Here is a 26,723-nt window from a genome sequence, read left to right as displayed (position 1 = left end):
AGTTATCCGATGACCATGATCTGGGCGAGGGTTATCGGGCCGTTTTGTCAATCCGCTTCATCAACCTGCCTCCGAGGCCCTGTGGCACCATCGCGCTCCCATCGTCGGGGCCGATTCAATCATCGACAGCCGTCGGGTCTCCTCACCTCTGCTACGAGTCGCCGCGGCTGCCTATCGCCATGCCCCACTACTTGCTGCTGCGCGTCAAGACCGCCATGGCGACAACCCAGCCCGCTCTTTCTTGTGAGAAGGCGCTGGCTCGGGGTTGCCTTCCCGCTGGTCATGGTTGCGCCTCTGCCGCAGTTACCTCGGGTCGCCTTTGCTAAGTCACTGGCGGGTCGCCTCCAGCCCCCCTCCTGCCTTAAGCGCCCTCACTTCTTCTTGCTCTGCGCGCTCGCGCTGAACCGGCCACGGCCGCGCCTCTCCAACTCGCCGCTGCCGCGGACGCATTTCGTCGATCCGCCGGGTTGAACCGGCCCTGTCGTCGCGAGCCGTCGCCGTCTTCAGTCTGCACCACCATGAGCCGGCCCAGTTCCTCCCGCGCGCGCATGCTGCCGCGGATAAACCGCCAAGCCGCCAGACTGCGCCACCATGAGGGCCCTTGCTCCCGCTGCTGAACCGCCGGGACGCTGCTGAGAGCCGCCGCCGATTCAACCACAGCTCCCTGCCTTCGCGGCCTCGCCCTCGCATCACTCTAAACCGCCATCGGGCGTGCCTCTGCCAGTTGAGCTGCCGCGGTTGTTCCGAGCCATCGCCTGCAGCCGATGTCTCTTGTTACAAATCGCTGTGGAGAATCTGAGTCAATGCTAAGTCTTTGTTCCCTACTGTCCAGCACAAGTCTGAAGGTGGCTGGAACCCGTCCAATGATGCTATTGAGCACCTTTTTTGCTGACTAAAATTATGAGGCGGCAACGATGCAGTGATTTGCTAGAAGATCAGTGTTGCTATATGTTCAGACGATCGATTACATCATTGCAAGTACTACTACAGAGATAGACTAAGGATCATCCAATGGAGTTTCTAATGGCATGTTCCATGAGACAAGCCAGCAACCCAACATGCAGCATGGGAGTGATTGCAAGGATGTATAAAAAAATGGAGCTAGTGTCACACCGGAAGCATCAATGCAATAATTTCCGGTATGGACAAATCGGTCAGAAGGAAAGGTCAACATGCAGGAAACAACTTGAGTACTATTAGTTCTGTCTCCTCACGAGAGAAAATAAAACAAAAAGGATCAAGTCCCTAGAATAATAAGGGCCGAAGGAAATGCACATCATCAGATCAACTGAGCATCTGCTATCTTTTTGTCTGACAAGATACCAGGTGATATCCTTTCGGTTTATTTTTATAAACATATTTATTCTTTCAAGAACAGCACTATGGCATGTATATTTTAAACGTGCAGGGCAAGGATTCACTATAAATGTGACATCATATCACGGGCACGGAGCGCCCGGCAGCATCATATTGCGACCAGCGCCCGTCCGTGCCGGTTTACAACGCCGTGGTCGATTCTCCCGCCCGCACCAGTTTACAATGCCGCGGCCGGTTCATCTGTCCAAGCTGCCTCTGATACCGCGGTCGTCTTTGTCATCCGTCTCTCGCGGCCTGGTCTACATCAACATATCGGGCCGCACCTGTCCACATGAAGTTGTTCATTGAATATGAGCAAGTCACAGTTTGGGTAGTCCGTTTTTCTTACAACAAAATGGAGCCAAATTATCATATACTATCAACCGCCGTCTGTACTGGATGATTCAATGGGCAGGCGCACAAGTCGCCGCCGCTACAATTTGGTTAACTTCAAATCGCCAGTTGGAAGGAACCATTGGCCGAGTTGCTGATACGGCTCATACGGGATCATTTATAACCCGCCGCAGTCACCTCAACCTTCTATGGATTCACATCATGCTATCAACACCAATGATATACAAGTTATGCCGGTTTATATGACGATTAAATATGGAGAATCTCAAGCCAACTCTTCGAGTCACCTTGAGACTCGGGGGCTACGATCATATGACGCAACAAGTGTTGCCAGTTTCAGCAAATTTAAAAACCCCAGGACAATGGAGGGAAAGATAACCCGGTCCCGGAGGCTACTGTTATTTGAAGGCCGTCAGAAATTTTCCGGCTTAGAAAGTATATGACAATTACAAAATCCCGGCTCAATGAAGAAGTTCCGGGTCATCAGAAAAGATTCCGGTTTAAAATCCGGCTCAAGGGAAGCCAGTCTCACTGAAGCTCTCAAATCCAGTTTAAGAATTTCCGGTTCAAAAAGGAATTAACTTCTCGCAAGTTCGAATTTAAAGACCGTCAGAAAATTTCCGGCTGAAAATGAAGATTCTGGTTTAAAATCCGGGTCAAGGGAAAGATGTCTCCCACAAAGCCTTGAAGCTCTCAATATCCGGTTCAAGAACCCGGTTCAAGAAAAATTTATCTCTTGCAAAAAAGTTAAAAATTACCGAAGAGGACCTGCTACCATGATGCGCGGTTCAAACATGGGTATCCTGCCTTATTGGCCTAACATATTATTGATCACATGGGGGTTTCTGCTTCATAAAGCGGGGTCTCTGTTCTTTTTTACATCATGCGTGGTTACACGGAGGTTCTGTCATAAAGCGGCCTCCGGTTTACCCCTTGAAATTTGCTTTTTATATCACTTGGGGCCTTGGTCGTATTCGAACCAACGCGACGCCTTTTGATAGGCGAAAGCCACCAGATCACTTGGGGACATGGTCAAGTCTGAACCAGTCACGCCTCTTGATCGGGCTAAGGCCACAAAATCACTTGGGGGCTTGGTCGAACCCGAACCATTGCCACGCCTTTTGATTGGCATATATGCCACGGTTTCATTTGGGGACCTGGCTGACTTGAACCATTGTCACTCCAATTGGGGGCTTGGTCCTGTCCGACCATGGTAACACCATCTGATCAGCTCAGTATAGCATGTTTTTTGCAAACGGTTTTATCATTGCCTTTGCTTGAAATTTTCTTTAATAAATATTTCTTCTTTGTTGCGTTCTTAAACCGACAAAATTCGCAGACCGGTTCGACTGTCAATTGACGGAGCACGGTCAAATCTTAATCCGGAGACTATCTGCCCGGTTTGATTTTATGTTACCATCTTATTATGGAGTAAACCGGTGTTCATTAACCCGGCTTGACTTTCAGTTACAAGTTGTCAGTACATGATAAATCATAATCTGGAGACTATCATCCCGGTCTGGTTTGACTACAAGTTGCCAGTATTATATATTGTTAAACCGGTGTTTATCACAACTCGGTACGGTTTTATTATAAACCGACACAGTATGAAAGGAGTTATCATTACTCAAAATCCCCTTACTACAAAAAAGTTGGTAAACCTACGATGTTATTCAATGTTACAGGTATGATATATTTCATTTTTGATTATTCTTAAGTGCAGCCTTGGTTATAAACCTGGGTTATATGTTGGGCATTATGACCCGTCCGGTGGTAAACCGCCAGGACACTTTAAACTTGTTGTATGCAGAAACAGGTTGAATAAAGCATGATTATAAATTATCCGGTATTTATTAAACCGGCCTGGCTTTAAGACGATAAGTCGCCAGTATATGATGGAAAATTATCCGGTGTTTATTAAACCGGCCTGACTTTGGACTATATGTCGCCAGTATATATTTGGATTGCGCCATTGGAATCATGCGCTTATAAATGATTGGGTTATATTATTCAAATAGCCGAACTTGGCTGAATTTTCATTATGATATTGGATGAATAAGGTTTTCGTACCGGATTATATTATCTTGAATAGCCAACATGGCTGGACTTTTATGGTTATTAATAACCAGTATTATTGAGTTTTCAAATTCGCTTTAGCGCAACAGTTATTATTTTATCAAAGGATATGATTTATTCTACAATGGAAGGAATAGTCCCGAGTCGCTGCAGGCTCACGACCCGGCACTTGGGGGCTACATTATTCAAATTGAGGTTATATGCAAGTCTCATGTCGCTGCAAGCATGCACCATGATACTTGGGGGCTAATGCAAAGTCATTTTTTGCTCATCTTATTGAAGACCCGACTCATCACATTACAATGAGCCGGCCCTTGGGGGCTGCCAATTGCTCCTGTCAACAATTCAAGGTACAAAGCTTTTTATCCATTATATTGAAGGGTACATTGCTCAGTTGGTAAAGCACAAGGCTCTTAACCTTGTGGACGTGGATTCAAGCCCCATGATGGGGGTTATATCATATGATGTTATTTTCATTGAAGTATATATCAAAGTCCCAGCCCAATATTATCTTACTGAGCCGGCCCTTGGGGGCTACACCGTTGCTGTTCAAAGATTACATGATTATATTTACAAAGTCCCTGCTCATTATTGCATAATGACCCGGCCCTTGGGGGCTACACTGGTTGAAGTTTTTATGAGCATCAGGAAATTACAAGTCCCAGGTTACTGCAAGCATGACAACCCGACACTTGGGGGCTACATATGGGGAATACTCAATTCGGACTAGTGATTGAGATGAACAAACTGGATTTCTTCAAGCTTGTGACATTCATATTGAAGCAAATATTAAGCTGTTACTATGTTACCTTCGTAAGATTTGAGGGCTACAATTGATAGGCATATAAGAGGTATATTTTCAAAAGCTGATGTTAACAAACAGTTATGGTCCGGTACCATCAATATTTATAAACCGGCAAGTTCTACATTCTTAAACCGGCTGAAGATCAGATGAGGATTTCAAGGACCATTATTTTTGTTAAGTCATTGGAAGCCGGCTCAAGTGGATTATTCTTCACAATATTTTTCTATGAGAAACCAACGTCAGCAATTTGAGTATGAAGCTGGTTATTAACCCGGATTTTCTAGAAGGAGGAAATAACAAGGACTTAAGGATGATCAGTGTCGGTCCACAAGAATTCTTAACCCGAAGCACAACCTGTCAGAATTGTTCTGGTGTTTATTTTGCAGCATAAGTTTACCATGGATAAATCCAAGCTAAACTTGGGGGCTAATGTCGGGGATATGCCCCGCGGCGTAAACCGGCCGGAAGGATAAACCGGCCGGACTTGGCGATTCACCGGCGACCTGCACAGACCAGACGGTTTACAGCTCATTGGTAATCCGGCAGGCGGGCCAGAGGAGCAACAAGACCCGGTGGCCCAACGGGCGGTTCATGAAGGCCGGTTCAGCTATGGTGGGCCGGATTAAGAGGAAAGGAATATTTGCCTTACAAGGAGTTAAGACCAGGACTTGTATCCGGTTTGTATTAGAGATAGAATAGTCCTAATCCTAATAGGACTCCACATGTAACCCGCCCCTTCAACATATATAAGGAGGGGCAGGGCTCCCCAAAGAGGGACAAGCGACAAGCAAGAAAAAACAATCTTAGGGCTAGACACAAAGAGGAGAGCCAGCTTACGGCGACTCCCTCATGAGCATAATGAGATCTAGCCTCAAACAGCATGTAGGGCTATTACCATATGATGTTTCCCGGGGCCCGAAGCTGTTTAAATCCTTGTCTTGCGTGTTGATCCGCCCTGCGTCTCTCGTCCCACTCAACCCCTCTCAAGCTACCACATAGGTGCGTTGGCCTCGCGACTAAGTCCTCACACTATGGACATCTGACATGTTAATTCCACGACAGTCTTCAAGCGGGTTTATATTATGGCCGTTTTTGTTAAGTTACAACTCTCATTCTTCTGAAACTTTTATTGGATCGAGTTGTAATCTTAAATCCGATGGTGCCTTGATACTTTTGGTCGTGCTCTGATGCTTTTGATGCACTGAGCTCTGAAACTTTTGATGTGCTATTCCGCATGCCTATTCCTCGTTAATATTATTGCACGCATGCTGAATCTCATCAGGCACCATATTTCATCATGCATTTCAAATTCTTCATATTATATATCAAATGCGTGTATGAATTGCAAGATATAGGGGGAGATCTCCATGATTCAATTCTTCAAATGTGCATTGCCTCGAAAGCAAATTCTTCACTATGCACATGTTCAGGGGGAGTTCTTCTATATCTTGCAATCAAATTCCTCAATATCAGTATTTACACTTCATATGTTTATCCCCGTTGAAAACTTAACCTATGTTGTCATCAATCACCAAAAAGGGGGAGACTGTAAGTGCATCTAGTGCCCCTTAGTGATTTTGGTGTATTGAAAACTTATAGGTTAAGTAACTGATGCGTTTGTGAGTGTACACAGGTCTATAAGTCTATGAGGAGTTTGATATTTACAGAGAAAGTCGACCCCTAAAAATGAAGTTCTTCGACTGAAGACTTTGATATTCTGAAGACTTTCTGAAGACTTTGAAAGTGAAGAAATTGGTGTGACCTTGAAGACTTGATATTCATTCGAGGAATATGAAGCGTGAAGACTTTTGTTTTCGAAGTTTCATTTTCTCTTTCTTGAGTCATAGGAAACACCGTACTGTTAAAGGGGGTCGAGGAAATACTAAGGAAAAATTTCCATGTGATGCTCAACTCAAAAACCTACATCTACCAATCCCTTCGAGTGAAGCCATTGGAAATCTCATACAGTTCAGTCAATTTCTTCAGTGACAGAGACGCAGTTCTTCTGGTCACTGAGGACTTTGCTCTGACTGAGGAGTTAGGAATTCGCCAGTGCGAATTGCCTATACAGTGAGGAACATGATAGCCCTGAGGAATTTGAGAGTCAAATTTCCGACCGTTGCTGTGCTGCGCGCCGGCTGTCCAAAATATCTTATCCACCTAACGGTCATATCATTGAAGGGCATTTATGTCTTATCATGTCGGGCTGCTCCCTAGGCTATAAATAGCCGCCCCTACAACCACTAGCTGGTTGGCTGCTCCGAGAGAACTTGACACTTGTCATTTGAGAGCAACCCATCCTCCGAGGACTTTGAGCGAAAATCATCAAGTGAGGAAAATCCAAAACCAAACCCCCACAAACCCAAAGTGATTGAGCATCACTGAAGAAATTGATCCTGCGTGGATCCGACGCTTGTTACCTTTGAAGATTGTGCTTCTTCCAGACGGTTAGGTGTCAAGGTCTAGAGCATCCAAGAGGAATTGTGGATCGCTGAGTGACCAAGTCTGTGAAGGTTTGGAAGTCACCTGAAGACTTACCACGAGTGATTGGACGAGGCCTGCGTGGTCTTAGTTCAAGGAGAATACGGTGAGGACTGGGTGTCCTGAGTTGCGGCTCAGAGACTGGGTGTCCGGGACTGTGTGTCCTCGAGTTTAAATACTCAGCCGCTCCAACCAGACGTACAACTGAGACAGCAGTTGGAACTGGTTTACCAAATCATTGTCTTCACCAACTAACTGGTTTCTATTTCCTCAACTCTTCCATTTCCTCATTACTGTGTTGAATGTTGTTCATATCTGTGTTTGAAGACTTTGACTGAAGACTTTCACAAATTCCTCAGTTCAATTTCTTCAGTCTGTTTGTCTTCATCTTGTTATCCTGTGTTTACGCTTTCTGTACTCAGTGCTAGTCCTCATCTCATCATGATGACTATGTTTGTATCCTGTTATATTTACTTCTGAGTACTTATTCCGCTGCAAGTAGTTCTTCGCTAAGGAATTTCCTCACCAGCAAATTCCTCAGTGAAGAATTCATAAAAATCGCCTATTCACCCCCCTCTAGTCGATATAACGCACTTTCATCTCCAATGTAGCTATAATTTTTTATTATTCCATGCTATTATAGTATCAATCTTAAAATGTTTATTATCCAATTATATATCATTTTTTGGGACTAATCTATTAACCTAGTGCCGAGTGCCAGTTGCTGTTTTTTTGCTTGTTTTGGATTTTCAGGAAATAAATATCAAACAGAGTCCAAACGGAGAAAAAACTTTCCATTAATTTTTTATGGACCAGAAGGGACCCTAGAAGGTTTGGGAGGAGACCTAACGAGCCACGAGGGAGCGACAAGCTCGGGAGGCATGCCCCAGGGGGCGGCCCACAGGCATGTGGGCCCCTCGTGGCAGCTCTTGACCTAATTCCTCCTCTATAAATTCCCAAATATTCCCATACATCAGAGAACCACCCAAAATACTTTTTCTGTCGCCGCAAGTTTCTGTTCTCACGAGATCCCATCTGGAGGCCTTCTCCGGCACCCTGCCAGAGGGGGAATCGATCATGGAGGGGCTCTACATCAACCTTGCCGCCCTTACGATGATGTATGAGTAGTTTACCATAGACCTACGGGTCCATAGCTAGTAGCTAGATGGCTTCTTATCTCTGTTTAGTCTTCAATACAATGTTCTCCTCGATATTCTTGGAGTTTTATTCGATGTAATACCTTTTTGCGGAGTGTTTGTTGGGACCTGATGAATTGTGGGTTTATGATCAGATTATCCATGAATAATTTCTGAGTCTTTTTCTGAATTCTTATATGTATGATTATTATAGCTTGCATTCCTCTCCGATCTATCCGTTTGGTTTGGCCAACTAGATTGATTTATCTTGCAATGAGAGAGGTGCTTTGTGATGGGTGTGATCTTGCATTGCTCAATCCCAGTGACATAAGGGGACATGACACATATTTGTAACGTTGCCATTAATGATACAACGATGGGGTTTATTCATATTAATTGAGTTTACTTTGTCTAAATCGTGTCATCTTGCTTCAGGCATTACTCCGTTCTTTATAAACTTAATACTCTAGATGCATGTTGGATAGCAGTCGATGTATGGAGTAATACTACTAGATGCAGGCAGGATTCAGTCTACTTGTCTCGGACGTGATGCCTATATACATGATCATTGCCTTGGATATCGTCATGATTATTCGCTTTTCTACCAATTGCCCAACATGATTTGTTACCCACCGTATGCTATGTTCAAGAGAGAAGACTCTAGTGAAAATTATGGCTCCCGGGTCTTATCTTTACACTACTAGGGAAAAGCCTAGCAGTAGCGCTGGTTTTTCGCCTATCAGTAGCGCGGGTAAGCGCGCTACTGACACGACGCTACAGCTAAAGCTTAGCAGTAGCGCCTACTGGCCCTCGCTACTGCTATATCTACTCAGTAGTAGCACTTTCCAAATCAACCACTACTGCTAATTACTAGTAGCGCTTTCGAAAACAACCGCTACTACTATTATTCCATATTCTATTTCTTTTGAATTTTAGGTCGTATTCATACACCTTTATACAATTTTTCATACAGTAGCAATTTAGAGATTGTTTTTACATTATAATGAGTTATTAAATCACTAGGTGAAAGAACCTTGGATTAGTTTCAAGTGCATGGATCCAAAGTAACCAATGGTCACTTTGGATCTATCCATTTGAAACTAATCCGCGGTTCTTTCACCCAATGACATAATAACTTATCATCATCATCATCATCATAATATCATTAACAACTTATCATCATAATATATCATTGTCATATAACTCCTCATAATCATCATTTTCGTCCATGAGACATCATCTAACAACTTGGTCACTAGTTATAATAACAACTCCTCCTCCCATCATAGTACTCGTAATCACTACTCCTACTCAGCATCACCATCAAGTCTAAGACATTATAGTCATATATAATCAACACTAATTAATTGTTCTTAATACTTAGGACCCACTCCTCTCTCCTAGCTAAAATACCATAAAACAGATAAACCGGTCCTTCACCATAATGGAGAATGGAAAAAATGTTGGAAATATGCCCTAGAGGCAATAATAAAAGTATTATTATATTTCAATGTTCATGATAAATGTCTTTTATTCATGCTATAACTGTATTATCCGGAAATCATAATACACGTGTGAATACTTAGACCACAATATGTCCCTGGTGAGCCTCTAGTTGACAAGCTCGTTGTTATCAACAGATAGTCATGGTTTCCTGACTATGGACATTGGATGTCGTTGATAACGGGATCACATCATTAGGAGAATGATGTGATGGACAAGACCCAATCCTAAGCATAGCATAAAAGATCGTGTAGTTCGTTTTGCTAGAGCTTTGCCAGTGTCAAGTATCTCTTCCTTCGACCATGAGATCGTGTAACTCCCGGATACCGTAAGAGTGCCTTGGGTGTATCAAACGTCACAACGTAACTGGGTGACTATAAAGGTGCATTACAGGTATCTCCGAAAGTATCTGTTGGGTTGACACGGATCGAGACTGGGATTTGTCACTCCGTATGACGGAGAGGTATCTCTGGGCCCACTCGATAATGCATCATCATAATGAGCTCAATGTGACCAAGGTGTTGGACACGGGATCATGCATTACGGCACGAGTAAAGTGACTTGCCGGTAACGAGACTGAACAAGGTATTGGGATACCGACGATCGAGTCTCGGGCAAGTAACGTACCGATTGACAAAGGGAATTGCATACAGGGTTTGATCGAATCCTCGACATCGTGGTTCATCCGATGACAACATCGAGGAGCATGTGGGAGCCATCATGGGTATCCAGATCCCGCTGTTGGTTATTGACTGAGAGCGTCTCGGTCATGTCTGCATGTCTCCCGAACCCGTAGGGTCTACACACTTAAGGTTCGGTGACGCTAGGGTTATTAGGAAGACTAGTATGTGACTACCGAATGTTGTTCGGAGTCCCGGATGGGATCCTGGACGTCACGAGGAGATCCGAAAGGGTCCGGAGGTAAAGATTTATATATGGGAAGTTGTCAAACGGACACCGGGAAGTTTCGGGGTCATACCGGTATTGTACCGGGGCCACCGGAAGGGTTCCGGGGGTCCACCGGGAGGGGCCACCCCTCCCGGGGGGCCACATGGGCTGCGTGGGGCAGGGAGCCAGCCCCTGGTGGGCTGGCCGCACCCCCTCCCTTGGGCCCATGCGCCTAGGGTTGAGGGGGGAACCCTAGAGGGGGCGCCCCCCTTGACTTGGGGGGCAAGCCACCCTCTCCCCTCTCCCCTAGGCCGCCGCACCCCCCTAGATGGGTTCTAGGGGGCCGGCCCCCTTCTCCCTTCCCCCTATAAATAGAGGGGTTGGAGGGGGGGCGCCGCACCACCCTCCAAGGCGCAGCCCTCCCCTCCCCAACACCTCTCCTCCTCCGTTGTGTGCTTAGCGAAGCCCTGTCGGAGTACTGCCTCTCCACCATCACCACGCCGTCGTGCTGCCGGTGGAGCTGTCTTCCTCAACCTCTCCTTCCCCCTTGCTGGATCAAGAAGGAGGAGACGTCTCCTGTCCCGTACGTGTGTTGAACGCGGAGGTGTTGTCCGTTCAGCACTTGGTCATCGGTGATTCGAATCACGTCGAGTACGACTACATCATCACCTTGCAAGCTTCCGCACGCAATCTACAAGTGGTATGTAGATGCTAACTCTCTCCCTTGACTCATTGCTTAGATGAACTCATAGATGGATCTTGGTGAAACCGTAGGAAAGATTTTAATTTTCTACAACGTTCCCCAACAGTGGCATCATGAGCTAGGTCTATGCGTAGTTCTCTTTGCACGAGTAGAACACAATTTTGTTGTGGGCGTGGATTTTGTCATCTTACTTGCCTCTACTAGTCTTTTATTGCTCAACGGTATTGTGGGATGAAGCGGCCCGGACCAACCTTACACGTACGCTTACGTGAGACCGGTTCCACCGACTGACATGCACTAGTTGCATAAGGTGGCTGGCGGGTGTCTGTCTCTCCCACTTTAGTTGGAGCGGAATCGATGAACAGGGCCCTTATGAAGGGTAAATAGAAGTTGACAAAATCACGTTGTGGTGATTCGTAGGTAAGAAAACGTTCTTGCTAGAACCCAATTGCAGCCACGTAAAAGATGCAACAACAATTAGAGGACGTCTAACTTGTTTTTGCAGCGATTGATCATGTGATGTGATATGGCCAGAAGTTGTGATGAATGATGAATTGTGATGTATGAGATCATGTTCTTTGTAATAGGATTCACGACTTGCATGTCGATGAGTATGACAACCGGCAGGAGCCATAGGAGTTGTCTTTAATTTTTGTATGACCTGCGTGTCATTGAATAACGCCATGTAAACTACTTTACTTTATTGCTAAACGTTAGTCATAGAAGTAGAAGTAGTCGTTGGCGTGACAACTTCATGAAGACACGATGATGGAGATCATGGTGTCAAGCCGGTGACAAGATGATCATGGAGCCCCGAAGATGAAGATCAATGGAGCTATATGATATTGGCCATATCATGTCACAACTATATAATTGCATGTGATGTTTATTATGTTTATGCATCTTGTTTACTTAGGACGACGGTAGTAAATAAGATGATCCCTTACAAAATTTCAAGAAGTGTTCTCCCCTAACTGTGCACCGTTGCTACAGTTCGTCGCTTCTAAGCACCACGTGATGATCGGGTGTGATGGATTCTTACGTTCACATACAACGGGTGTAAGACAGATTTACACAGCGAAAACACTTAGGGTTAACTTGACGAGCCTAGCATGTGCAGACATGGCCTCGGAACACGGAGACCGAAAGGTCGAACACGAATCGTATGGAAGATACGATCAACATGAGAATGTTCACCGACGATGACTAGTCCGTCTCACGTGATGATCGGACACGGGCTAGTCTACTCGGATCGTGTAACACTTAGATGACTAGAGGGATGTCTAATCTAAGTGGGAGTTCATAATTTGATTAGAACTTTATTATCATGAACTTAGTCTAAAACCTTTGCAAATATGTCTTGTAGATCAATGGCCAACGCTAATGTCAACATGAACTTCAATGCGTTCCTAGAGAAAACCAAGCTGAAAGATGATGGCAGCAACTATACGGACTGGGTCCGGAACCTGAGGATCATCCTCATAGCTGCCAGGAAACAATATGTCCTAGAAGGACCGCTAGGTGACGCTCCCGTCCCAGAGAACCAAGACATTATGAATGCTTGGCAAACTCGCGCTGATGATTACTCCCTCGTTCAGTGCGGCATGCTTTACAGCTTAGAACCGGGGCTCCAAAAGCGTTTTGAGCACCACGGAGCATATGAGATGTTCGAAGAGCTGAAACTAGTTTTTCAAGCTCATGCCCGGGTCGAGAGATATGATGTCTCCGACAAGTTCTACAGTTGTAAGATGGAGGAAAACAGTTCTGTCAGTGAGCACATCCTGAAGATGTCTGGGTTGCACAACCGTATGACCCAGCTGAACATTAACCTCCCAGATGAGGCGGTCATTGACAGAATCCTCCAGTCGCTCCCACCAAGCTACAAGAGCTTTGTGATGAACTACAACATGCAAGGGATGGAAAAGACCATTCCTGAAGTGTTCTCGATGCTGAAGTCAGCAGAGGCTGAAATCAAGAAAGAACATCAAGTGTTGATGGTCAATAAGACCACTAAGTTCAAGAAGGGCAAGGGTAAGAAGAACTTCAAGAAGGACGGCAAAGATGTTGCCGCGCCTGGTAAGCCAGTTACCGGGAAGAAGTCAAAGAATGGACCCAAGCCTGAGACTGAGTGCTTTTATTGCAAGGGGAAGGGTCACTGGAAGCGGAACTGCCCCAAATACTTAGCGGATAAGAAGGCCGGCAACACCAAAGGTATATTTGATATACATGTGATTGATGTGTACCTTACCAGTACTCGTAGTAACTCCTGGGTATTTGATACCGGTGCCGTTGCTCATATTTGTAACTCACAGCAGGAGCTGCGGAATAAACGGAGACTGGCGAAGGACGAGGTGACGATGCGCGTCGGGAATGGTTCCAGAGTCGATGTGATTGCCGTCGGCACGCTGCCTCTACATTTACCTACAGGATTAGTTTTGAACCTTAATAATTGTTATTTAGTGCCAAGTTTGAGCATGAACATTGTATCTGGATCTCGTTTAATACGAGATGGCTACTCATTTAAGTCTGAGAATAATGGTTGTTCGATTTATATGAGAGATATGTTTTATGGTCATGCTCCGATGGTCAATGGTTTATTCTTAATGAATCTCGAGCGTAATATTACACATGTTCATAGTGTATATGCCAAAAGATTTAAAGTTGATAACGATAGTCCCACATACTTGTGGCAATGCCGCCTTGGTCACATTGGTGTCAAGCGCATGAAGAAGCTCCATGCCGATGGACTTTTAGAGTCTCTTGATTATGAATCGTTTGACACGTGCGAACCATGCCTTTTGGGCAAAATGACCAAGACTCTGTTCTCCGGAACAATGGAGCGAGCAACCAACTTGTTGGAAATCATACATACTGATGTGTGCGGTCCAATGAGCGTTGAGGCTCGCGGAGGATATCGTTATGTTCTCACTCTCACTGATGACTTGAGTAGATATGGGTATGTCTACTTAATGAAACACAAGTCTGAGACCTTTGAAAAGTTCAAGGAATTTCAGAATGAGGTAGAGAATCAACGTGACCGAAAGATAAAATTCTTACGATCAGATCGTGGAGGAGAATACTTAAGTCACGAATTTGGTACATACTTACGGAAATGTGGAATCGTTTCACAACTCACGCCGCCTGGAACACCTCAGCGAAATGGTGTGTCCAAACATCGTAATCGCACCCTATTGGATATGGTGCGGTCTATGATGTCTCTTACCGATTTACCGCTATCATTTTGGGGATACGCTCTAGAGACAGCTACATTCACTTTAAATAGGGCACCGTCTAAATCCGTTGAGACGACACTGTATGAATTATGGTTTGGAAAGAAACCTAAGCTGTCGTTTCTAAAAGTTTGGGGATGCGATGCTTATGTCAAGAAACTTCAACTTGAAAAGCTCGAACCCAAGTCGGAAAAATGCGTATTCATAGGATACCCTAAGGAAACTGTAGGGTATACCTTCTACTTAAGATCCGAAGGCAAGATCTTTGTTGCCAAGAATGGATGCTTTCTGGAAAAAGAGTTTCTCTCGAAAGAAGTAAGTGGGAGGAAAGTAGAACTCGATGAAGTACTACCTCTTGAGCGGGAAAGTGGCGCAGCGCAGGAAACCGTTCCTGTGATGCCCACACCAACTGAAGAGGAAAACAATGATAATGATCAAGGTACTTCGGATCACGTTACTGCTGAACTTTGTAGGTCCACAAGGACACGTTCCGCACCAGAGTGGTACGGCAACCCTGTCCTGGAAATCATGTTGTTAGACAACAATGAACCTTCGAACTATGAAGAAGCGATGGCGGGCCCGGATTCCAACAAATGGCTTGAAGCCATGAAATCCGAGATAGAATCCATGTATGAAAACAAAGTATGGACTTTGACAGACTTGCCCGATGATCAGCGAGCGATAGAAAACAAATGGATCTTTAAGAAGAAGACGGACGCGGATGGTAATGTTACAATCTATAAGGCTCGACTTGTCGCTAAGGGTTATCGACAAGTTCAAGGGATTGACTACGACGAGACTTTCTCTCCCGTAGCGAAGCTGAAGTCCGTCCGAATCATGTTAGCAATTGCCGCATACTATGATTATGAAATATGGCAAATGGACGTCAAAACGGCATTCCTTAACGGGCATCTTAAGGAAGAACTGTATATGATGCAGCCGGAAGGTTTTGTCGATCCTCGGAACGCTAACAAAGTATGCAAGCTCCAGCGATCCATTTATGGACTGGTGCAAGCATCTCGGAGTTGGAACATTCGCTTTGATGAGATGATCAAAGCGTTTGGGTTTATGCAGACTTATGGAGAAGCCTGCGTTTACAAGAAAGTGAGTGGGAGCTCTGTAGCATTTCTCATATTATATGTAGATGACATACTCTTGATGGGAAATAATATAGAATTTCTGGACAGCATTAAGGCCTACTTGAATAAGTATTTTTCAATGAAGGACCTTGGAGAAGCTGCTTATATATTAGGCATCAAGATCTATAGAGATAGATCGAGATGCCTCATAGGTCTTTCACAAAGCACATACCTTGATAAGATTTTGAAGAGGTTCAAAATGGATCAGTCCAAGAAGGGGTTCTTGCCTATGTTACAAGGTGTGAGATTGAGCTCGGCTCAGTCACCGACCACGGCAAAAGATAAAGAAGAGATGAGTGTCATCCCCTATGCTTCAGCCATAGGATCTATTATGTATGCCATGATGTGTACCAGACCCGATGTAAACCTTGCCGTAAGTTTGGTAGCAAGATACCAAAGTAATCCCGGCAAGGAACACTGGACAGCGGTCAAGAATATCCTGAAGTACCTGAAAAGGACGAAGGACATGTTTCTCGTTTATGGAAGAGACGAAGAGCTCGTCGTAAAGGGTTACGTCGACGCTAGCTTCGACTCAGATCTGGATGACTCTAAGTCACAAACCGGATACGTGTATATGTTGAATGGTGGAGCAGTAAGATGGTGCAGCTGCAAGCAGAGCGTCGTGGCGGGATCTACATGTGAAGCGGAGTACATGGCAGCCTCGGAGGCAGCGCATGAAGCGATTTGGGTGAAGGAGTTCATCACCGACCTAGGAGTCATACCCAATGCGTCGGGGCCGATCAAACTCTTCTGTGACAACACTGGAGCTATTGCCCTCGCCAAGGAGCCCAGGTTTCACAAGAAGACCAGGCACATCAAGCGTCGTTTCAACTCCATCCGTGAAAATGTTCAAGATGGAGACATAGATATTTGCAAAGTGCACACGGATCTGAATGTCGCAGATCCGCTGACTAAACCTCTCTCGCATGCAAAACATGATCAACACCAGAACTCTATGGGTGTTCGATTCATCACAATGTAACTAGATTGGTGACTCTAGTGCAAGTGGGAGACTGTTGGAAATATGCCCTAGAGGCAATAATAAAAGTATTATTATATTTCAATGTTCATGATAAATGTCTTTTATTCATGCTATAACTGTATTATCCGGAAATCGTAATACACGTGTGAATACTTAGACCACAATATGTCCCTGGTGAGCCTCTAGTTGACTAGCTCGTTGTGATCAACAGATAGTCATGGTTTCCTGACTATGGACATTGGATGTCATTGATAACGGGATCACATCATTAGGAGAATGATGTGATGGACAAGACCCAATCCTAAGCATAGCATAAAAGATCGTGTAGTTCGTTTTGCTAGAGCTTTGCCAGTGTCAAGTATCTCTTCCTTTGACCATGAGATCGTGTAACTCCCGGATACCGTAAGAGTGCCTTGGGTGTATCAAACGTCACAACGTAATTGGGTGACTATAAAGGTGCATTACAGGTATCTCCGAAAGTATCTGTTGGGTTGACACGGATCGAGACTGGGATTTGTCACTCCGTATGACGGAGAGGTATCTCTGGGCCCACTCGGTAATGCAACATCATAATGAGCTCAATGTGACCAAGGTGTTGGACACGGGATCATGCATTACGGCACGAGTAAAGTGACTTGCCGGTAACGAGACTGAACAAGGTATTGGGATACCGACGATCGAGTCTCGGGCAAGTAACGTACCGATTGACAAAGGGAATTGCATACAGGGTTTGATCGAATCCTCGACATCGTGGTTCATCCGATGACAACATCGAGGAGCATGTGGGAGCCATCATGGGTATCCAGATCCCGCTGTTGGTTATTGACTGAGAGCGTCTCGGTCATGTCTGCATGTCTCCCGAACCCGTAGGGTCTACACACTTAAGGTTCGGTGATGCTAGGGTTATTAGGAAGACTAGTATGTGACTACCGAATGTTGTTCGGAGTCCCGGATGGGATCCTGGACGTCACGAGGAGATCCGGAAGGGTCCGGAGGTAAAGATTTATATATGGGAAGTTGTCAAACGGACACCGGGAAGTTTCGGGGTCATACCGGTATTGTACCGGGGCCACCGGAAGGGTTCCGGGGGTCCACTGGGAGGGGCCACCCCTCCCGGGGGGCCACATGGGCTGCGTGGGGCAGGGAGCCAGCCCCTGGTGGGCTGGCCGCACCCCCTCCCTTGGGCCCATGCGCCTAGGGTTGAGGGGGAACCCTAGAGGGGGCGCCCCCCTTGACTTGGGGGGCAAGCCACCCTCTCCCCTCTCCCCTAGGCCGCCGCACCCCCCCTAGATGGGTTCTAGGGGCCGGCCCCCTTCTCCCTTCCCCCTATAAATAGAGGGGTGAGGGGAGGGCAGCCGCACCACCCTCCAAGGCGCAGCCCTCCCCTCCCCAACACCTCTCCTCCTCCGTTGTGTGCTTGGCGAAGCCCTGTCGGAGTACTGCCTCTCCACCATCACCACGCCGTCGTGCTGCCGGTGGAGCTGTCTTCCTCAACCTCTCCTTCCCCCTTGCTGGATCAAGAAGGAGGAGACGTCTCCCGTCCCATACATGTGTTGAACGCGGAGGTGCTGTCCGTTCAGCACTTGGTCATCGGTGATTCGAATCACGTCGAGTACGACTACATCATCACCTTGCAAGCTTCCGCACGCGATCTACAAGTGGTATGTAGATGCTAACTCTCTCCCTTGACTCGTTGCTTAGATGAACTCATAGATGGATCTTGGTGAAACCGTAGGAAAAATTTTAATTTTCTGCAACGTTCCCCAACACAAAAACCTATCTCCAACTTGTGGCTTGCGCACATTCATTTTGTCTCCAATTATTTGCGTGTGCGCATTCATCACTTTGCTCCATTCTTTGATTTTGAGCCTTCCATCATTTGAAGAAATCGAGTATGCGGTATGGTAAGCTTCGAAGGAGTTGGTCGTAAGCTAACCATATGCATATCACCTTCGGTAAATAGCATGTCAGGCACAACCTGCTTCGGGAGCCTCTGTTCAAAAACATAATAGTAACATATATAGTTAGCAATGTAGTTTACTTAAGAATAATGTATGCAATGAAGTTACCATCATTAACAAAATCTTACCAAGTTTTTGGCAATGAAGTTACCATCAAGCAATTTATGGACTAGTGGCATGTATCTAGTATAATTTGGGCTGATAGAGTGACTGGTTTTGAAGACCTCAACATCTTCAATGAATGAGACAAGATAACCTTTCTCCTCACAATTAAGCTTGGAGTCATAGCTATAGTATGTGCTGTCCACTACCTTCCGAGTATTTCTTAAAGATAATAAATAAGCTGACAATTATAAATAAATAAATTTAGTATGGACGAACACCAAATATTTTTAAATTAACAACATAAATTACTGAACTTAACAAATTAGTTTGACAAACTCACATCTATGCAAAACTGGAGGCATATCCACATCCACCCAGATGTCAATATTATCATCATAATCATAATCTTCGGGACGAATATCAAATCTTATTCGCATTCCCTCCTCAAATCCATATGCCTTGCAGAGAGCTTCCAATTAGAGCAACCGAAATGGGAGCGATCGACCGCATTGTACAACTTAACCAGAAACTCATAACCATGTTTAGTTCTTAAGTGAGCCCTCCTCGTCTCCACATTCTCAAAGTCATCTAAACCAAAACCAAGCTTCTCCAATACATATGGTCTAGCATGGCACGAGATGTACTAATCGAATTGAAAAAAATCCATAAATTACACTTGAACAAAAGAAGCACAAGTGATAATATTAATTATGATGAAATGCTTGTCGTTGCGTACCGTACAAACATCAATGGCCTCTTCCAGCTTCATGGTGAAAAACCTATCATTTTGCAGGTGAGGAAACCTGCCGCACACACCCCGGTCATCGTAGCAGTACCCGCACTCCGAGATCCCATCGTCATCAGACATCTCCTGTGTTCAAAATTCAAAGATTATAACTCGACGGCAAAACCCAAAAAATCCGGCATGACCTTTGCTAAAAAAGGACATATCGAGCGCCTGAAATTTGTCGAAACAGAAATTAATCAACACTCCGGCAAAACATAGGCCACTTATCGATGGTCATTGCATTTCAATGGTTTAAAATATGAACAAAAATATTTGAAAATATCTTATATATAATCCTAACACTAAATAAACTAGTTTTATTAACTACTTACTAAATAAACTAGTTTTATTAACTACTTACTAAATAAACTAGTTCTATGAAGCACTTACTATAAATAAACTAGTTCTATTAACGACACTTACTAAATAAACTAGTTCTATTAAGCACTTAATATAAATAAACTAGTTATATTAATCACTTACTAAATAAAGTATTTCTATTAAACACTTGCTAAAAATTCTACTACCCTAGTTCTACCCTAAATTTTCTTACTTCTATTTTATTCAAAACACCTAAAATAGTCAAAAAAATATTCTATTAAAAAATCTACAGTCTACGATGTCTACATTCTAAAATCTACATTTAAATTACCTACGATTTGCAAGAACAGAGACAAGGGAGGGAGGGAGGAGAGAGGAGGGGGTGGGGGCGGCCGGAGGAGGAGGGGGAGGGGCCGGCCGGAGGAGGGGGAGGGAGGTGCGGTGGGAGGAGGAGGAGGGAGGGGCGGTGGGAGGAGGGCTGCCGGCGGAGGAGGTAGGAGGGGGCGGCCAGAGGCGAAGGGAGGAGGGCACGGTGGGAGGAGGAGGGAGGAGGGCACGGTGGGAGGAGAAGGGACGGAAGGAGGGAGTACCTTGGTGGCGGACGGACGACGGCGGCGGTGGCGACGGACGGACGACGGCGGCGGTGGCGACGGACGATAGGTATCGGCGCGGGCGAGAGTGACTGAGAGGGAGAGTGAGTGAGAAAGAGGGTCGACCGCGTGGGGGATAAGATAGGGTTAGTAGTAGCGCGAGTAAGATAAAAGCACTACAGCTAAGGAGAATAGCAGTAGCGTTGCGCGAGGATACGCGCTACTGCTAAGTTGGGCTAGCCGTGTGCGCCCAGTTCAGACATAGTAGCAGCGCTTTTTGCCAGTTATAGCAGTAGCGCGGTTTGTTTGTACGCGCTGCTACTAAGTAGCAGTAGCGCATGATTTTGTCCAGCGCTACTGCTAAAGATGTTGTGTATAAGGTTTTTCCTAGTAGTGTTATCATATTAAAATCCAAATATATATTGCTGCAATTTTATTTACATTATTTTATTTTGTGTTTTTTTATCTATCTAACACTACGAGATTTGATCCTTCCAATTAACTGCCAAAGTATTGACAACCCTTTGCTTGCGTTGGGTGCAAGTATTTGTTATTTTGTATGTAGGTGTTGTTCACGAGACGTTGCGTGGTTCTCCTACTATATTGATAACCTTGGTTCTTAAGTGAAGAAAATATTTGTCTCTACTATACTGCATCTTCCTTTCCTCTTTGAGGAAATCTCAACGCAGCTCCTCACAAGTAGCAATCACTACTTGTAGCATACACATGTTTTGCCACGCTCCTTTTTTCCTACAAAAATTGGTAGACCAATGAAATGTTTCTATGTAACCAACTTAAATCCCTTCCTCACTGATCAAATGACCACCCCTGAATATTTGGGTGGGCCTTTGCCCCCAAGTAATGGCCAATGAAAAAGAATTACCAAATCACCCATGTAACGAGCACATGCATACCCCGTCGTTTGTGTCAACTAGGGTTTCCTCAACCTCTCGTCGGCAACTATTTATCGCATTCAGTGAGGTGAAAGGGGATCTCTCGCTGAAGCGACTGCAGCTATCGGGCTAGCCCATTCGTGATTTTTTGACGAAATAGTGTAAACAAGGGGAAGGGCTCGCACAGGGGGGTCGGTCCCGCGATCTGCTGGCTACTACGCAATAGTGTTGCCGCTGAGCTAACAACAAGTTCTTGTCCAATAAGCAGGTCATGGCTTACTAGAAGGAGAAGAGCAGGGTATTTTGTTTTTCTTCTGTTTTCTCGGGTTTTTTTGTTTTATTTTATTTTTCGTTTGGTTTTCTTATTTTTTTCTCCAGTTCTTCTTTTTACGTTGTTATACTTTGGTTTTTTCTTTTTCCTTTTGTGTTGGTTTCTCTTTTTTTTAATTGTTTGTATCCATATTTTTTCTTTCTCCTTTTTCTTCATTTTTTTGTTTTGTCTTGCTTTTTTCTCCTTTCTCATTATTTTCCATTTTTCTTTTCTCTTTTCCATTTGTTTATTCAGTTTTCTTTTTCTTTTTCTTTTTTCTCTGGTTTATTTTTATTTCTACACATTTTTGAATACATGTTCACATTTTCCCTACACATTTGTAACATTTTTCAAATACTTGCTCAACATTTTTTATATATTTTTAACATTTTTAAATGCTTGATTAAAAGGTTTCAAATAAAAAGATTATCTATTTTTTAATAAACGGTCAACATTTTTTCTATACACATTTAACATTTTTCAAACACTTGTTGAACATTTTCTTCAAATGCTTGATTAACATTTTCATATACATGATAAAAAAGTTATGATTTTTTCAATACATTGTCAACAATTTTAATATACACATTTAACTTCTACAAATGCATGATTAATATTTTTCAAATACTTGTTCAACTTATTTTTTTCAAATACTTGTTTAACATTTTTATATACATAAACAACTTTTTTTGAAATAATTCTTCGTCATTTTTCAAATCCTTACTCAACATTTTTTAAATAGTTGTTCAATATTTTTCAAATACTTGTTCAAATTTTTTGAAATACTTGTTCAACATTTTTCAAACACATGTTCAATATTTTTTTAAATGCTTGATTAACATTTTTATATACGTGATCAACATTGTTTTATATACTTGTTCAACATTTTTCAAATGTGTTTTGTAGATTGTTTTATATACGTGATCAACATTGTTTCATATATCTAAAAAATATTTTAAAGTATAAATGGAAGTACAAACTAAAGCAAGAAAACGAAATCAGAATGTGTAAAAAAAACAGGAAAGGGAGGCGGTGGCCTTCCGCACGCGTGGGCTGGGCCAACTCGCTCACTTCTTTAGCGAGTCGGAAGCTAAACTCGCTGAAGGAGAGATATAGGCAGGCCCATCCTTTCCGCAGCGAGCGGCAAATAGGAGCTCCCTGTTATGTGTATAAGGCTGAAAGTTATAGCGTTTGAAACTGCAGGCCAGTACAGCGGGAGGGCCCCTGTCTGCTTATAGCGTGATGAAGCATTTCCAGCATAAATAGGCAAGACCCATTGAGGAAGGAGCGATGTGTCTCTTGCACTCGTTTTCCCCTTTTATTTTCTTTTTATTACTTTTAGTTCTATTTATGAAAGGAAAAAAAATACTTATATTTAAAATTAAGCTCACTGCGGGGTTAATTTTTTAGTGCTTTGTTTAACAAATATCCGTGCAAGTTTGTAAAAAAAAATGATGATAAATTTAAAAAAAATGTTCATGACATCTAAAAAAGTTCTCGTGTTTAAAAATCATGTTCCTGATGTTTTTAACAAAATTCAAGGAACTTAAAATGTTTGGTAGCATTCAAACAAAATGTATGTGACATTTTATAATATGTTCATATGTTTCAGAAAATGTGTTTGTGGCATATTTAGGAAATGTAAAAAATGTTTATGTAGCTAAAAATGTGCTATATAATTAAAACAAAACCGACGTGGCTTAGAGAAATATGTCAAACACATATTTAAAAAATATTCAGGAACATATATTTAGAAAAACATTAATAATTTCTAATAAAACATGTATAAAATCGTTCCTGATGTATACAAAAAATAAAGAATGTATTTATTTAAAAGGAAGTTCACTGCACGCTCAAAACAATTTTAGTGCTGTGTTAAATAAATGTTTGTGTAAAATTTAAAAATTGATGATAACATTAAGAAAATATTCGTGACATCTAAAAATGTTCTCGTGTTTAAAAACCATGTAGCTGCATTTGAAAATAGACAATGTAAGAAAAATTCAGCTAACTCAAAAAATGTTTCGTGGCATTCAAAAATATGTGACATTGAAAACCAGTGTCCTCATATGTTTTGGTAAATGTGTTCATGGCATTTTTTAGGAAAATTTAAAAATGTTCACATTGTTGAAAAAATTGTTTATCAGTCAGAGAAATGTTCAACATGTATCTGAAAAAATGTTGAACATATATTCGAAGATGTTGAAAAGCATATATTTAAATATATTAATTTACTGAAAACATATATTAAATATTCTGATGTGTACAAAATTGTACAATGTCTATGAATGAAATGTAGACATCCAAGTATGTATTTGAAAAACTTATTAATCATGTATTCGAAAAATGCTAACCATGTTTTAAAATATTCTTTATGCATTCAAAAAGGTACAATTTATATGAAAAAAAGTATACATATATTGGAAAATCCAAACAACCAGTAAATAAATACAAAAAAAGAGAAATCCAGCCACAAAACAGACGTAGAAGACTGTCCAAAACCTACATCAAAAAATAAAAAAGGAAAATAGAAAAAATAGAAGAAAACCAAGAAAACCTGACAAAAGAAACTTTCAAAATCGGCTTGAAGCAGTCTATAGAACCTTCCTAAAACCCTTTAACGGGACAACCAACTCAAATAGAACGAAGCCCTTGCGTTAGATGTTTGTATTGTTGCTCTGGCAATAGGCAAAGAATAGCTGTAGCGGTGCGACTTCCGGTCAGATAACATGATGTTCTTTTTTTTTTAACATGTCACTAGCACAAATGTTTAGTATAAACTGTGGTAGATGTCCAACCCACACCTCACTGTTGTTCCCTAATTGAGCGCTACGCAGAGCTAGTTCATGAGCTACTACATTACTTGATCTTGGTACATCAGATATTTTAGAATTTTCCAAACTAGCACACAACATGACTCTTATTTTCTCTAAATAAAGCACCTAGCGGCGTGATGTTCTTGGGCAAATCAAACAACAAAAGAACGCTGCTAGACAGCTGACGAGTTCTGGACGATTTTCACAAGATATAGCGTATCAAGCTGTCCATGCGTAGAGAAAAGTGAATATCAGTGTTCAACTAGAAGTCGGTGCCATCGGTGGGAAGCTGCTGGTGGCCGGGCCGGACCATGAACAATCCCTCATATACTAGCCCCGCGAGCAGGCCACCGACCATCGGCCCAACCCAATAGACCCACTGACTGGCCCAATTCGCTGAGGCGAGCGCGGGCCCGAATGAACGTGCCGGGTTCATAGACGCGCCGGAGAATGGCCCTCCGGCGAGCACGTTGGCGCCGACGACGAGGCCCACCAGTAGCGGTCCGAGGTTGCCGACGCTCCGGCGCGGGTCCACGACGGTCGCGTACACCGTGAAGAGCAGCGAGAAGGTGAGCACGGCCTCCCAGAGCACCCCCTGCGGCGCGCCCACCCCGGCGGCCAGCGCGTGCACTGGCATGGTCACCGCGCCGCCGGTGAGGAAGGCGAGGAGGAGGCAGGCGAGGGAGGAGCCGAGCAGCTGCGCGAGCACGTAGAGCGCGGAGCGGAAGAGGGTGATGTGGCCGCCTGCGGCGAGGGAGAGCGTGACGGCTGGGTTGATGTGGCCGCCGGAGACGTGAAGCCCTGCCGACACCATGACGGCCACCGCCATAGCGTGGGCCAGCGCGACCGCCGTCAGGCCCATGATCGTGTCGGCGCCGCCGGCCAGCCTCCCTGCACACACATAACACATGTACTTGTAGTTCCAGACTCTCGGTACACATGCATGCATGGACGCGTTTCCAGCCATCACTGTACTACATACGTACCGGCGGCCATGACGGAGCCGACGCCAGAGAAGACGAAGAGGAAGGTGAGCACGGCCTCGGCGAGCACGGCGCGCACGCAGCCGGCCTCGGTGACCTCGCTGTGGTGCCCTAGAGCAAACTTCGCCATGTGTACGCTACGTCCCCGCCTCACCTCGGTGGCCTCGCTGCTCTGTCGTGGCGAGATGATCACACGTACGCCGAGAGAGCGGCCCGAGTTATGAGTAGTCTGCTGGAAGCTGGAGTGCAGGAGGTCACGGTTATATACAAAGGCAGTGCGTGTGCGCAGGATAGGACAAGGAGGCGGGAAATGGTGGGATTGCTGATGCGTGCGTAATAACGGAGGACGGTTAGCAGCTGGGTCTCACGCGAGAGGCACCGCACACGCTCAACTTCAGAAAAATCTTGGATGGAAAAGCAAATCTCCACCTACTATACATGCTAGGCAGTAGGCACCAAGCTGAAAATTGGAAGCAATGTATTTCTCCTGGACACGCAAAATTAAAGCTTTTGCTGGGCGAACGCCCTAATACGGGTTGCAAAGCGGGTTCGATGAATACAGCATCATTTTTATTTTGCGGGGATACACGATGATGATGATGATGGACATTTCGCGGTGCAGCACCATCACCATGCAATGCAAAGTGGACTCTTGATCTCCATAACAGCACCTAACATGACATAACTGAGAACAAGAGCGACATTCGGTGTGGTCGCGGTCGATCAGACGGCAGGCAGCATCACCAGCAAGCAAGCTCTAGGTGCAGGAGCACTTCATTCAATTAATGCAATGAACAATCCGACTCACTCTGAGTTTACACTTGGTATTTCAGTGTAAATAGGCTTTTTTTTTTCAAGTAGGATTGGCACGCTGTTCAATCAAGAGACTCACGCAGCCTATCATTAGGTTTTAGACAGCACGATTTGTATAGAAACAAAGCAGCTTTTGCCTTTCGCGAGCTCTTTCGGCGTCTCGTTTGGCCATTTGCGAGACAGAAAAGCACAAGACCAACACAAGGGAAGAAAACGGATTGAGACAAAGGAAGCTCTGTGGTCACTAGGCCAGTGATCCCAGATCTTTTGTGATTTAACCCAACGTGGGGAAGGTGGCAAGCAACGGTTCACATTCAAAAATCAACAGGGACACTGGCTAATACAGGATGCCACCACTCACTGGCGTGCAGATTGCAGAATGTCCACAATAACACAAGCAGAGCCACACGGTCAAAACTATAGTCCTCTTTTTATATGCTTCTGCAATACTACATCGGTTCTCTTTATATGCTTCCGCTGTATATACGGAC

At 44.2% G+C, this 26,723-nt stretch overlaps 1 protein-coding gene across 1 annotated transcript; it reads right to left on the bottom strand.

Annotated features, from left to right (window-relative positions):
* Positions 1-24,345: 24,345 nt before the first annotated feature.
* LOC123065225 (aquaporin TIP4-4) lies at positions 24,346-25,663 on the bottom strand. The gene is made up of 2 exons (XM_044488568.1): positions 25,423-25,663; positions 24,346-25,327 (listed from the first exon to the last, which is right to left on the bottom strand). The coding sequence occupies exons 1-2, from the start codon at positions 25,547-25,549 to the stop codon at positions 24,699-24,701; spliced, it is 756 nt and encodes a 251-aa protein (XP_044344503.1). The 5' UTR covers positions 25,550-25,663; the 3' UTR covers positions 24,346-24,698.
* Between the last annotated feature and the right edge of the window lie 1,060 nt (positions 25,664-26,723).

The sequence above is a fragment of the Triticum aestivum genome, chromosome 3B (genome assembly GCF_018294505.1).
Source record: "Triticum aestivum cultivar Chinese Spring chromosome 3B, IWGSC CS RefSeq v2.1, whole genome shotgun sequence".
Lineage (NCBI taxonomy): Eukaryota > Viridiplantae > Streptophyta > Magnoliopsida > Poales > Poaceae > Triticum > Triticum aestivum.
Note: the sequence above shows the minus strand (reverse complement) of the source record. Positions and strands in the feature narration are given on the sequence as shown.